Source organism: Mercenaria mercenaria, chromosome 1, assembly GCF_021730395.1.
Source record: "Mercenaria mercenaria strain notata chromosome 1, MADL_Memer_1, whole genome shotgun sequence".
Classification (NCBI taxonomy): Eukaryota; Metazoa; Mollusca; class Bivalvia; order Venerida; family Veneridae; genus Mercenaria; species Mercenaria mercenaria.
Genome location: NC_069361.1, coordinates 12,097,000 through 12,112,683, shown reverse-complemented (window position 1 = coordinate 12,112,683; position 15,684 = coordinate 12,097,000). Strand labels below are relative to the sequence as shown.

Here is a 15,684-nt window from a genome sequence, read left to right as displayed (position 1 = left end):
TACAATTGCATGTTTTGCTTGACCTTCACTTTTTATAGGTGTGACGTCATTGTCCAAAGATTCATGAATAGCAAATATGCTATTTGTTAAAGCGGGATCAGTTGGCCTATTTTAGAAATAAATAAAAACAAGAGCACCGCCTTGCGGGTGCTGACGCTCATCTGATTTTTTTTGTGTAATAGAAATATTGTCCTACCCATGATTTTCTAAGTCTAAAAAGGGCCATCATTCTTGCAAAAAGCAGGATAGAGTTATGTTTCTTGATGTTCAGTGTCCACTTATGATGGTGAAAAACTGTTGCAAGTTTTAAAGCAATAGCTTTGATAGTTTATGAGAAAAGTTGACTTAAACATAATACTCAACCAAGAAAATGATTTTCTAAGTCCAAAAGGGGCAATAATTATTGCAAAAAGCAGGATGGAGTTATGTTGCTTGCTGTACAGGGTCAGCTTATGATGGTGAACAAGTGTTGCAAGTTTCAAAGCAATAGCTTTGATAGTTTAAGAGAAAAAGTTGACCTAAACATAAAACTTAACCAAGAAATCTGATATTTTCTAAGTCCAAAAGGGGCCATAAATCTTGCAAAAAGCAGGATGGAGTCATGTTTCTTGCTGTACAGGGTCAACTTATGATGGTGAACAAGTGTTGCAAGTTTCAAAGCAATAGCTTTGACAGTTTAGGAGAAAAGCTGACCTAAACATAAAACTTAACCAAGAAAACTGATTTTCTAAGTCCAAAAGGGGCAATAATTCTTGCAAAAAGCAAGATGGAGTTATGTTTCTTGATGTACAGGGTCTGCTTATGATGGTGAACAAGTATTCCAAGTTTCAAAGCAATAGCTTTGATAGTTTAGGAGAAAAGTTGACCTAAACATAAAACTTAACCAAGAAATCTGATATTTTCTAAGTACAAAAGGGGCCATAAATCTTGCAAAAATCAAGATGGAGTTATGTTTCTTGCTATACAGGGTCAGCTTATGATGGTGAACAAGTATTCCAAGTTTCAAAGCAATAGCTTTGATAGTTTAGGAGAAAAGCTGACCTAAACATAAAACTTAACCAGGCAACGCCGACGCCGACGCCGACGCCGACGCCGACAACCGCTCAAGTGATGACAATAAATCATCATTTTTTTTCAAAAAATCAGATGAGCTAATAATAAATAAAAAAATCCTTTAATTGATTTTTTCTCATGTATTCTAATTAAACTTGATTTGTAGCATCTTTATTAGGCCCGCAGCCAACTTTGTTCAGCTGGGACATTTGACCTCTTTTAGGGGCTGCTAGAGCTAAAACTAGAAATGCCTTTATACAGCGTCTCATGAACAGCTTGGTGGATTTTTGTCATTCTTGGTCTGGAGCATCATTATAAGGTCCTCTTCCAAATTTATTTATATAGGAACTTGGGCCCTATTAGGGACCACTATAGCTAAAAGTAGATATGCCTTTCTTCGCATTAACCACTAAATTGTAACGATTTTTTATCAAACTCGATGTGTAACAAAATCGTAAGGTCTCCTGCTATTTTGTTACAAATTGGGATAGGGACCAATTCAGCTAAAAATATAAACACGTTTAATGACCTCTTCTCGTGAACCGCTTCATGAATCTTCATCAAACTACTGCTGTAATTATTCGTCTAAGGATAAACGAAACAAAATTGCAACCCTACGAAACCTTTGCGAAAAATTAAAAGAGAACCACTTAAATTGTTAAAGTGCGGTGTTAAGTTTTGCAATCTGAAAAAGGTTAGATGAAAGATGAATGTTAGACGAAAAATTCATAAACTTCTTTCCTTATTACAATTCGCCGACCATCATTTTTAAAGATATTTCTTGTTCCAAATTATACTGGAAACAGTTTTACCTTACTAAAAGTCAGCTTTGAAAATATAGCTTCTTACAAATGAAGTTTTACTTCAATCACAAATCCTAAGTTAAGTAATTGAGCAGACACTATTCTTCTTTTTTTAAACATACTTTGACCCTATGTATTTGTCACCCTGCCTTTATTAGGAACTAGCTATAAGGTAAGTTTTGTATCTTGAGGTAGATGCTGACTAACTATAAGCAAACATTCTAAACAAACAATGGATCGATCATATCGGAGCACAATGAACAGACATCTGACAAATTAGGATAATCAATTTAGATCTGACAATGGATGACAATGTAAACACATGTGGCAACAATGATAATCAATGGACATCTGACAAATGAAAACAGTTAGTTGATTCCTGGCAATGGGGTAGGGGGGGGGGGGGCAATCATTTGATGCATAATAATAGAGTGAGTGTGTATGTGTGTTCCTGTTTAATGTCTTTTTCAACAATCATTCAGTCATATAAACAAGGGTGTCTACTTGTAGCAGGGAGCACAATGCCCAACTTTAGAGTGCTGCCTCACTGGAATATCACGCTGCAGACATGTTACACTCATATTAAACTGACATCAGGCTGACCAGTCCTAGCACTATCCTTTTAATACCGAGCGAGGAAGCTACTAGTACCATTTTTTAAATGATAATAGAGGCCAACTGGGGACAAACAACTGATTCCTGACAACTGAGGACAACCCCTTGGAAATGCAGTTCTTGAAATCATGAACACTTCAAACCATTAAAGAACTGTTCAAGAACTAACCTTCAACAGTTCTTGATTTGTGTTCATGAAGTTTTGGACATGAACTGTCCTTAAAAAGTGTTCATGAACAGTTCATGAACCACTAAAGAATCACACAGAGTTCTTGAATTGTCCATGATAAAAGGTTAAAGGAAAAATCATGATATTATTTTCTTGAAACTTTCATGCACTACTCATGACAGGTAGTTCATGAACTAATGAAGAATCATGTTCATGAATGGTTCACTGCTAGTTCATGAAGATACAAGAGCTGTCACTAATGGTGACAAATGCCCCCACAGCACCTTGACCTTTGACCTGGTGACCCCAAAGTCAGTAGGGGTGGTGTACTTAATAAGTACTGTCAGCATGTGAAGTTTAAAGGTCCTGAATGAAGTGGTTTGCATGTAAAGTGCCTTCATGCAAAAAGTTAACGTTGGCCCCTGTGACCTTGACCTTTGACCTGGTGACCCCAAAGTCAGTAGGGTTGGTGTACTCAATAAGTACTATCAGCATGTGAAGTTTGAAGGTCCTGGGTGCAGTGGTTTGCGAGTAAAGTGCCTTCATGCAAAAAGTTAACGTTGGCCCCTGTGACCTTGACCTTTGACCTGGTGATCCCAAGGTTAGTAGGAGTGGTGTCCTCAATAAGTACTATCAGCACGTGAAGTTTGAAGTTCCTGGGTGCAGTGGTTCGCGAGTAAAGTGCCTTCATGCAAAAAGTTAACATTGGCCCCCGTGACCTTGAATTTTGACCTGGTGACCCCAAAGTCAGTAGGGGTGGTGTACTCAATAAGTACTATCAGCAAGTGAAGTTTGAAGGTCCTGGGTGCAGTGGTTCGCGAGTAAAGTGCCTTCATGCAAAAAGTTAACGTTGGCCTCTGTGACCTTGACCTTGGACGTGGTGACCCCAAGTCAGTAGGGGTGGTGTACTCATTAAGTACTATCAGCATGTGAAGTTTGGTGCAGTGGTTCCCGAGTAAAGTGCCTTCATGCAAAAAGTTAACGTTGGCCCCTGTGACCTTGACCTTTGACCTGGTGACCCCAAAGTCAGTAGGGGTGGTGTACTTAATAAGTACTATCAGCAGGTGAAGTTTGAAGGTCCTGGGTGCAGTGGTTTGTGAGTAAAATGCCTTCATGCAAAAAGTTAACGTTGGCCTCTGTGACCTTGACCTTTGATGTGGTGACCCCAAAGTCAGTAGGGGTGGTGTACTCAATAAGTACTATCAGCATGTGAAGATTGAAGGTCGTGGGTGCAGTGGTTCGCGAGTAAAGTGCCTTCATGCAAAAAGTTAAGTTGGCCCTTGTGACCTTGACCTTTGACCTGGTGACCCCAAAGTCAGTAGGGGTGGTGTACTCAATAAGTACTATCAGCATGTGAAGTTTGAAGGTCCTGGGTGCAGTGGTTAGCGAGTAAAGTGCCTTCATGCAAAAAGTTAACGTTGTGACTAACGAACGAACGAACGAACTAACTAACGGATGGACAGTTGAAAATTAATATGTCTCCCTTCGGGGGCATAAAAATGGCACAATAAAAACATATAGCAAGAAGTTCATGAACTATTCATGTTTAACAAAATATCAAGAACTATTCATGAAGTGAATAGTTTATGAACTGTTCATGTACATTAGTTCTTGAAGTCATCGTGTTCATGAACTCCATTCATGAAATATGCATGCACTGTCCATGAACTGTTCATGAACAGTAACGTTTCATTTCGCAGGGGAATCAATGGACATCTGATAATGCATGGCAGTCATTGGATACTTGACTTCTATACTAACAGCTTGGGCTCAGGTGTTCTAAACATATAGGCGCGCTGAACTTATGAAAAATTTTGATCAATATTTTTCATTTTATCCAAGCAGTAGGTAGACTGTAGTGAGAGATGAAAAATTGATTAACAATAAATTCAAAATGTTGGTACAGAATCAGACTTCCAAGTCATTTAATTATATGTTCATTCCTCCACATATTGATTAACAGGTTATTTTATTCTTCATTGAAAATTGTCTCTCATCTCAGGAAACATCTGCTAAACTCAAACATGAACTTTATTTCATTATTTGTCTTACAGTCTCAATACAGTTGACAACCAAAGTCCTCAGTTAAATTCCTCAGCATACAGATGATAAGCCAGCCCTCAACAAAGTTAACAACCACATCCCTCAGCATAAATTGAAATCTCAATCCCTAAGAATACAGTTCACAACTCAATCCCTTAGCACACAGTTGACAACCAAATCCCCGATCAGAGTACAGCCAGCATCTTAATCTCACAGCCAACAGTAAGTAACAAAACCCCTCTCCATATGGCTGGCAATCCAAACCAAATCTCTCTACATACAGATGACAACAAAAACCTTAGAAAATAATTAACAGTGCAATCCCTCATCACAAATTTCAATCTCCCAGAATACAGTCAAAAAACTAAATCTATCAGCATAAAAATGACCACATAACCCCTCATTACACAGCTGACAACCTTAACCCTTAGAATATGTCTGACAACTCAATCCCTCAAAATACACTCAGAAACAAAATCTCTCAGCATACATATGACAGACCCTCAGCATACAAATGACCACATAATCCCTCAGTACAAAGCTGACAAACTAATCCCTCAGAATATGTCTGACAACTGAATCCCTCAGAAAACAGTTGGCAACAAAATCTCTCAGCATACATATGACAGACCCTCAGCATACAAATGACCACATAATCCCTCAGTACAAAGCTGACAAACTAATCCCTTAGAATACATCCGACAAACCAATCCCTTATAATACAGTTAACAGCCAAATCCCTCAGTACATGTTGACAACATTAAGATCACAGCCTCAGAAAACAATTTACAACCAGCTGATATTCTAATCTTGGAATACAGTTAACAACCCGATCCCTAAACATGCAAGTGACAACCAAGTAGGTAGTAGTTATAGTATGTGTGAGAGTGTGTTACCAGGATATATCAGAGCTAGGGGTACATCGAGGATATTTTTCTCTGCACATATCGTCGAGGCCGGTAGGCCGAGACAGATATGTGAAAAGAAAAATAACGAGATGTACCCCTAGCTCTGATATATCCTGGTAACACACGAGCACTACATATTATAACTGTTTTATCGCATAGTTTATCATTAAAATTTATATATTATTTTCATTTAAATTTGTTTATTATTATTTTTACTATTTTGATTCCCTTTCTGCTCCTCGCTGACTGAAACACTAAAATTTCTGTTTTAGAAAATGTGTTCCCCAGATAAAAGTACCCAACAAATTTCTGCATTGGTTTTAAATATTTGTATTTCATTGGCCAGACATATTGTAAAACTTGTATTTTTGTTTGTAAAAAAAATCAAAGAAAAAGAAACATTTGAGAAATCTCAGAATTTCATATATTTCATGTATTTCTGAATTTGGCAATAACTATCAAGTTTTTGAAATATTCTAGTTTATTTATTCTTTTACTTTATAAATGTAGGTGTTTGTGACAATTCTTTCTCTGTGAACTGTAAATTGGAGCTAAAATCATCTTTTCTTTGAAAGGAAAAAATTATACTCCCTTGATAGGACCTCACTAGAGAAAAAGTGTTCCGATACATATCGGAACAGTTTTACTGTGCTGATATATATCGGAACACTTTTTTTCTTATGAAACTCCATAGAGATTTCCGTGTTGATATATATCGCAACAGTTTTGTAAGATATCAGCACAGTTTTGTAGTAATAATGTGTGTTACTATGTATAACATGCTGCAAAGATCAAAGGAAAATTGCCGCACTATGCGATAAAGTTTAATAACAACCCAGTTTCTCACCAAACTAGTGACAACAGCCCAGTTCCTCACATCATCTATGTCATTGTAATTATAATATAACTGAAACAAACAAAACATTAATAATTCATCTGAACTTCTGAAACTTGAAATCTTGTCGTCATCGTCAAAGATTTTTGGCACCAAGGATTATCAATTTCCCCGAAGAAGACTTCCCTGACTTTGAAGCTCAGATGTATTTTACTGGCCTTAGTGACTCCCTGGAGAGAGCAGATAGCTAACTATTCCCCCACTTGATATTGTTATAACATCCAGATTAATGAGTTTCATGTGACAATTTGTCCCTCAATTACTCTCAGGAAAATATTTTCATCAGGAAAAAAACATTTTTCACATCTAATATGGAGAGTTTTACCAGCAGCTTTTCAAATACAAAGCACATTCAAGAATAGTCATGATTTTATACTAGTGCAGTATAACAAATTTTATAGAACTTTCTTTTACATGGAACACATGCAGTTCTATTTTTTTACCCTTAAACATTTACACACATAAAACAAGAAGCCTCTGAAGGCCCTGTAAAACTCGCCTGACCTAGGTCTTACCCCCATATACTCTAGTATCTGATTTGGCCTAGATTTCATAGACATAAACATTTTGACCAAGTTATATGTAAATCAGGTAGATCAATAACTAAGTTTTTAATGATCTGACCTAGTGACGTAGTTTTTTGACCTCAGGTACCCCACTTTTGAATTTGACCAAGATTCGAAACAGACAAACATTCTAAGATTTGAAAAAGTGGCCTCTACAGATTTGACCTGGTGATCTAGTTTAAGAACTCAGGTAACCCAGTTTCAAACCTGACCTTGATCTGACTGAGACCAACATTCTGACAAAGTTTTATAAAGATGAGATAGAAAATGTGACCTCTAGAGTGTTTACAAGGATATCCAATTTATTGACCTAGAGACCTAGTTTTTGACCCAAGATGAACCAATAATAAACTGGTATGAGAATTTATTGAGGGTCACACTCTGACTAAGTTTCATAAAGATTTGGCCAAAATTGTGACTTCTAGAGAGTTACCAGTCCAATTGTTCATGACGCCAGACACAGGGTGATCACAACAGCTCACCTTGAGTACTGTGTGCTCAGGTGAGCTAAAAGCTGTACAGTAAACATAGATGCTGAAGCCATTGCAGCAATGTTGAGCCTCTCTCAACACAAACTAAGAAGCATCACTATCAACTGCTAAGAAAGAAAGTAAAATTCTAACTATAGAATATTTATGTCCCTGATAGTCATGAAGTTGCTAGTGTTGTCAAATGTTTCAGTAACTCTAAACTAGAAATGTGTAAAAATGCCCTTAGAGGAACAGAAGTTTGTCCTGTGAATATTGTAACTCTGGCAAAACCGGCAAAGTTTAGAGTTGCACTGTGACCTTGAAGTCTGAGGTGTTGACAAGGATTGTATTAGCCATAACTGTCTTTGTTATGATCATTTGTGATCTCCTTGTTATGATGGTCCTTTGTGTTACTTACAACAAAAATACTGTGCATTATACAGTTATGGGTGTGATACAAACAGCTGCCATCACTATAATCTATCAAGACAAGACAGCCATGATGGCCCCATATCAACCACCAGAGTTTCACACTTAAACCAGAAAACTGGCTTGCAGATTCAAGAAGAAGAGTTTCCCAGTTTTTCATAGAGCCATAATATATATCAGGAAACTAGACTTAAACTTCATCCATGGGTTTTTAGGATAAATCAATATGGCTTTTCAAAATTTTGGTAGAGGGTCTACCATGGATCAATTTTGCGAAATTATTTAAAAATCAGACCAGTAGTTTCGGACAAGATTGCATTTGATGATTTTTAAAAGAAAAATTCAGCTCTGGCAGCAATGTTTTTAAATAAATCAGAACATCATGAACACTCATTATGGATGATTGTCCAAGGAAGATTTCAGTGAGTATGCATAATAGGGAAGAGTGTCCACCCAATCCGTCAAACAAGTTTTTTGTTGAAGCAGAATAATTTGAACACTCTTGGTAGAAAGTTACCTATGAAATTAATTTAAAATAAGTCTACTAGTCTCTAGCAAGAACATTTTTAAAATGTCCACTATATACATAGAGGAAAAGAGACAACACCCTATTGTGCTCATGTTTTTAACAAATCAACATAATTTGAACAATCTAGGTAGAGAGTCAAACAAGAATCATTTGGGTAAAACCATGCTAAAAAGGTTCAAAAGTTTCTGACAAGTTTTTCTAAGCTTCCAGTATATACATAATTATAGGGAAATATTACCAAGTACTTTTGATGCACATTTTAAATTAACCATTAAAATAATCTGAATAATCTTGGTAGGCAAAAGCTCACCTTGTCACTACATGACAGGTGAGCTAAAAAACACACAAAGTAGATATAGCTTGGTTGAGTAGGGCAAATAGATGTAGCCGTCCTTGTAGATTTCAACTTTTGAAGAGATGAAATAAACGGGAAATTTTTTTGTTTGTTTAAGAAATAATATATCTCATCGGTGATTTGTCGCTGAATAAATCAATGTTTGGAGTTCAGATGCGAAGGAATTATATCACAAGGGCGTAGCCCGAGTGATATAATGCTACGCATCTGAACGACAAACAGTGATTTATTCAAGAGCAAATCACTAAATGAGGTATATTATTTCGATTCTAACACGTTATCAAGGACTTTAAAGTACACCTTGTCGGCATGTATTAGATATTTGCCCATTTTCAATCAGGTTCTTTTCCAGCGCGCCGTTACGCCGCTTGACGCTATGACGTAATAGTTGTGATGTCAGAACAGTGAATTGTTGTTTAATAAATCACTGTCTCCAGCCTTCTTTGTTTAATAGGAAAATGAATCGGATCGTTTTAGAATGGAATTTAATTTCATGGATTGACACACTGTGACAGCCTTTGAAAATTGGTCTCCCATCAATATGAATGATTTGAAGCCAGAGGGACAACAGTATTACACAATATTGTATTTAAGTATATTTAACATGCATCAAAACAAACAGAAAGAAGGTCATTACAGATTATAAATTACAAATCTGTTTTAATATCAGACTGAGGAAAAACAGTTCATAATTCTGAAATTTAAGTACTTGGATTACCGGTATACTTAAATTCACAAAATTACGTCGCTTGATACCTTATTTTTAAAAAGGGGTGTAAGATATACAATTTTTAACCTTGAACAGGCTGTTTTCACTATTTATAAATGTTATTTTGTAAACGATTCAAGTGTAAAAATATTTTAAATTGAAGCTGTTGCTCACATTCAGATCTTGTATGTCATACTCATATCTTAAGATATTAAGTCATAACAATGTCACCTATATTCTTCATGTATTACAGAAAAACATGCAGAGATGAGAAATAGTGCCACATAACTATTATCTCTTTATATTCAGGGGCATGTTTTATTAGAACATGTAAGACATTGTTAGTATGAACAATATCAGCGATATTAAATCATATAATGTGTAACAGAAATATCACTCCTCACCCTGAAAGTACCCCCTCCCCACCAACCCCACGAGGCAAAATTTACTAGGAAAAGCTCCCCCACCACCCTACTCATAAAACAATGTATATATTATTATTTACAATGGTGTTAAATCTCCACAAGCAAAGTTTTTGTTGAAATACTGTGTGTCTTTGATTTTTATCATTTTCTTCTTTCTCATGTGAGGTCACATGGCACAAAGAAACACAAAATGTACCACTGACATAAGAAATAGTTGTGGGGCAACTTTTCAGGGTGGTGGGGTATATTTCCTAGAAAATTCCCTACATTGAGGTTGTTGGGTATTTTTGGGTAGGGGGAAGAATATTCAGACAGATCAGAATAAAGGACTGTGAAACTGACAAAGCTAAAACCTGTAGTCCTCTACAAGGTTTTCAACCATTTTGCAATACAGCCAAGTTTAAAATGCATAAACAGTTTTGCTATGTAAATAACGGTTACCAATTATACGTATAATTTATAACATGCAAATAGAATGTTTCATTGTAAAATGTATAATTTATAACATGCAAATAAAATGTTTTATTGTACTATTAAGTAAAAATCAATTAAAATAACAGGTCTGGAGCCTATACAGTCATGTAGAACTGCTAGAATTTACATCTGTTCTGATAATAAAGGCAAGTTAGTTTCTTTACTGTGAAATCATTTAATTTCGTGGGCATTAAATTTCGTTGTTTTGGTCAAAACAGCAATTTTACGGGGATATGAATTTTCAACTTTTGGACACAAAATGAACGTGAATTTAATCCCCCACGATTATTAATGATTTCACAGTATTTGAACTATCAAAAGTCATCAACTAGCAAGGTTGTAATCTGTACTTTAAAAAGAAAGTGCATAAAAAAGTTTTTCAAAGAAATACATGTAGAAATAATAAAAAAAACCCTCAAAAGTGGTTGAAGCAGAACTAGGGGTGTAACGATACATCGAAATATCGATGCATTGTGATACTGAGTGTCCCGATAGTATGCATCGATAGAAAAGTCACGATCCAATAACAATCGCCGATAGTTCCTTCAACAATCGATAGTTTCGATAGTTTTGAAATTTTAATAAATACAGAAATAATTTATAATTAATAAACCAAGAAACAGAGCCAGCTTTCATTTGCGCCTCGGAAAATGTTTACATCTCCACTACAATAATTACACTCACGGAATTAAACTACCGTAAAAGACTGGGAAGTCTGGGAGATAATTAATAAATTTAGTTTCTTAGAAACTTTGATTAAATATATTAAAATAACCTGTTAATCTTAAATGCAAAAATGTACTATGGACATGGAGAAAGTAGGCTACTTGTATTATACAGCAAACTGTCCGATAGGGCCCTTCATTAAGTGCTGGTACACCGTCAATTTTCGTCTTTTTCGATGCTTTGGGTTATTAAACATGTTGACGTTTGCAACAAAATGACCGATTCGTTTGAGTATACCTTGCATAGGTTTATTGTTTCAAAAGCCAAGGAAGGCAAGAAATATTTAATGTTAGAATTATTTAGAACTGTCCATTTCAGTTATACAAACATCTCAATGTGTGTTAACAGCAATTATAAAGAGTGTCGAGTCTTACACTGTGTAACAATGCCAGTTGGTAGCTTTACTGCATAAAATATGGTGGCCGATAACTATTGCAATAGTATCGCAATAGTAACCTGCAATAGAATAGTATCGCAATAGTTTTTCAGCAATATCAATAGTATTGCAATAGTCAACATTGGCCTCAATAGTCACCCCTAAGCAGAACCCATAAAAATGAACAATACTTCACAACTACAGTTTGTAAATGAGTATCTTAATAAAAAATTAATTATTGTCATTAAAACAAATTAATGGCAGGTTTTCACAAATTATACTATTATAGGTAAAAACACTACTCTGAAAGCTACAGTACTTTCCACAAAGTTTGGCATAAAATGTATATTATGACATTGAAAAATGATACAGTCAGGCGTAAAAAAAATAATTCTTTGTTTCCGGTAACATGCTCAAAAAAATTAGGGTAGGTAGGTCGGAAATTTTTTTTTTTGGATTTTTTTTTTTATTAAGGGAGATTTTTCGGAAATTAATTCTGTGTCAAAAAATGAATGCAAATAAGGGGGTAATGCCTTAGCAGCATCAGTAAGTTGATTTCTAACATCACTGACCATGTTTAAAGCATAAAAAGTGCAGTTTTGCAACTTTTTGTTAAAAAATTGAAAAAACATATTCTCCAAGGCCATAAAAACATTTGGTTTAAACATATTTTATTTTGCAATATTTTTACATGATTACAAATATACAATAAAGGATTGGACAGGAAGCTTTATAAGCTGAAGGTTGTCCTCTCCCTTAAAAACATTTAGGGTCAGGCCAAAAACTTAGGGTAGGTCGGGATACCGGAAACAAACCATTTTTTTTTACGCCTAAGTGGAAATAAGTGGGTTGGTAAAAAAGCAAGAGGAATGTTGATTTTTCTCAATTCTTTCACAAGTTTACTCCCTCCTGCACAATATTTTTGATTATCTTGCAAAATTCATTTGTCAATACATTTGTACCACAGGTCTTTTTGCAACGCCCACATTTTATTGATTTCTGAGAGAAAAAAATGTCTAAAAAGAGTGAACAAGTCAGTTTAACAAACACATCCTAGTCTGTTTACAAGTGTTAGCACTTTTGTTATCTAAGCAGTGACTTTAGTAATTGATCGTGATAGTAGTAGTAAAGGTTAGTTCCTGTTAGGGTTTGAATTCATGACCCTGTGGTTAAAGCAGCATGCCTCCAGATTTGGCTAAAAAATAATCTTTCTTTCAAATTGAAGTTTGATCATATTATGAACATTAGAATATGAATTTTTGTTTCTAACATATTTTAAAAGTTCCAAATCAAGAAAGAAAGATGACTGCGTTGGGAATCGAACCCAGGACTGCCGCGGCAATAAAGCGCTATAGCTGAGGTAGTGAATAATGACTTCAAAATATAGATATTTATAATTGAGACAGTTTACCTTGAATAAAAGCGTGACAAACGCTTTTCAATTTTCATGGTAAAAAGTAGTAAAAACAGCAAATTCTCAAGTGTTTCTGTAACAGAAAGTTTGTCAGTAATTAAGTTTTAAAGCCTTCTTAAGAAATATAGCATTTATTTAAAAGATTGTGTGCTGATATTTTAGCTTAAAGTCATAATTTCTGAAAAGTTATGGTTACAAAACAATAAGATAAATAAACAATTATTACATTGTGTCTATAACAATGACATTTTAAATGTTTAGTATGATAAGAGTTGAATGTGAGTCACTTATCACAATTTAGACAGCGTAAAATAAAATCATCAAGTGCGCATTGAGCTTAAATAATTAATGATTATGACAGTTATGATACCATGAAGAAAAGCTTTCAATGATATTATTAGTAACTGTAATTGTTACCAACTACACATCCCCTGTATCTTTTTTGGTGTGTAATTTTTCTCAACCATCCATTTCATAAAAATAATAATTCCTCTATTATAAGATACACACTGTATTTTACATTAATTATGCAGGGAAACCTGTATTAAGCAGCCAGCTGCCCAGGGAGAGAAACAATTTGGCCATTAAAGGCAGGTGGTTGCTTGAGACAAGCTGAAATCAGAGCAAAAAGGAAGTCAACTGATTGGTGGATTCTTGATACAGGTTGCTGCCAAGGCAGGTTAAACTGTACTCTTTAATCTTTAATGCTAAAGTTTTGCCTTCTCTTTCTGCTCTGAAATTAACACTGTTGTATTAGTGTGCATTGTCGGCAAGATTGCTCACCAAGAATGGCAGCAATAATTTACTTCAAGTCAAGCCTAAAGCAGGTACATGACATATTTTACCCAATTTTGAAAGGAGCTCAGGATCTGGAAGGCAGAATTTTAAACCTAAATGTCTGTCGGAGACCACAGCCTTTATAAATATGATCCAAAGTTTCCATAATCTAAACATTTAAAAATTACTCACAAATTTTTATCAGTACCAGACTCTGTAAGTAATATCTATATGTTTAGATTATAAATGGAAACTTTAATGGATTATATTCATACAGGCTGTAAGCTCTGCCAGGACAAGGCCAAAAACCTGCCTACATGTATGCTCACAATTTTTTTCTAGTTTTCTTGTGCATCATCATAGTGTGAATTGACGTCTTCGATACGGCACTATAATTAATTACTTTGTGACAGACATATTGTACTGATCTGACAATACATAAAACTTTAAAACTTTCATCTCACATAACTAAACTCGCATAAAAAGCTAACTCAACCATGGCATGTTTAAGAAGAAATCTGAAAAACTGCAGCAAAGGATGTTGACAAACAGCATATATATCAATTAGATCTATACATAGAGCTCCGAATTTGGCTATCCATATCGGGCCTCAGTCACACGGCAGCATGTGCATGTGATCAGCTGTTTAGACAGAAAAGAAGCTATGACTAATATATCAATGTACCTACAATCACTAATGGACTATGGAGACGTGATATGGGACCCATACTATCAACAGGACATTGAAAGGTTAGAAAAAGTGCAAGGACAAGCAGCAAGATTTATTACTAAATATTAAAAAAACAAAAGTGAAGGTTGTATAACAAGGGTTTTAAAAGATCTAGAACTTCCTCCTCTACAAGACCAACTGAGATCAAGTAGATTAATACTATTCTACAAAAGGGACACCTGCACTTTACCAGTTCGCACATTAAATAAATACTCCCCATTTATTCTTATGGGGGCTATGCCCCCCCCCCCCCCCACCGTTTTTCTTTTTTCTTTAATGAATAGATTATTGTTACAATTTATTTAAATGATTGTAACGTGCACATCCTACATTTTACAATCCTAGCAAGAAGTGCGTACCAGTAAAGTGCATTCTAGCCCTACAAAATTATTGCGGGGATGGTACCGGCAATCATTGTAACCACCTGCAGAGATTATAAAACCAGCAAAATAATAAAGGCAAATCAAAAGTAAAAGAGACAGTAATTTTCAAATAACAAACATTATAGACAAATATGGGATAAATAACAGTCGTGGTGTACCAACTTTCATGACTGAATAGTTGGATGTTTTAAGTATCACACATATATATGCATGGCATCTAATTCAGGATAGAACTTAAATACAAAATTTGTGCAAATATGATACATTAATTAATACTTACCAGCGATTAATAATGAAATTAAGCCATTCTGCTGTTTCTTCTTGTCTTAGTGCCCTTTTTCTGTTATGATATTCTTTATGCCAATCTAAAGTCCTTTCTAAAATTTCACGCAACCTTGTTTTCCACACAATAAATAGACCAAATATTATTCCAAAAATCCATAAAAAAGAAAATGACATGTTTCCTAAAAGCCATGACAGTGCCAGCAAGAAAGCTACAATTACATACAATCCCATTAGCTGATTGACAGCAGATTGTGGAGCTTCCACCTCCACCACTTTACTTCCACCTGACTTTGACATTTTGATTTTCAAACCTCACCACCACATAACGATTCCTCTACTGACTTTGAATTTATACTTCCTGTCTTAAAGCACGTGCAACACTTCTAAACTGAACAAGTAATCCATGCCGAAAGGCGAAGCTGACAGAAAATTTCAGTTTTAGGTTCAGACACGTGCAATTACATATAAGTTTAGAAATTGTAGAACTTTTACTTGACAGCAGTTTGTTGACATTCTGGCCTGGGCGAAGGGGAATAACTCTTTATCGACT

General features: G+C 35.3%; 1 protein-coding gene across 5 annotated transcripts in view; it reads right to left on the bottom strand.

Annotated features, from left to right (window-relative positions):
• LOC123544970 (extended synaptotagmin-1-like) overlaps positions 1 to 15,660 on the bottom strand; it is a 153,334-nt gene extending 137,674 nt beyond the window's left edge. For 3 of the 5 annotated variants that reach the window (XM_053539907.1, XM_045331155.2, XM_053539906.1), the window contains exon 1: positions 15,130 to 15,659. In XM_053539907.1, coding sequence (XP_053395882.1) covers positions 15,130 to 15,431 — 302 coding nt within the window. In that variant the 5' untranslated portion in view covers positions 15,432 to 15,659. Of the gene's footprint in view, positions 1 to 15,129 lie in introns of all 5 variants that reach the window. The other 2 variants (XM_053539902.1, XM_053539908.1) reach the window with 2 other exon arrangements.
• Positions 15,661 to 15,684: the final 24 nt, after the last annotated feature.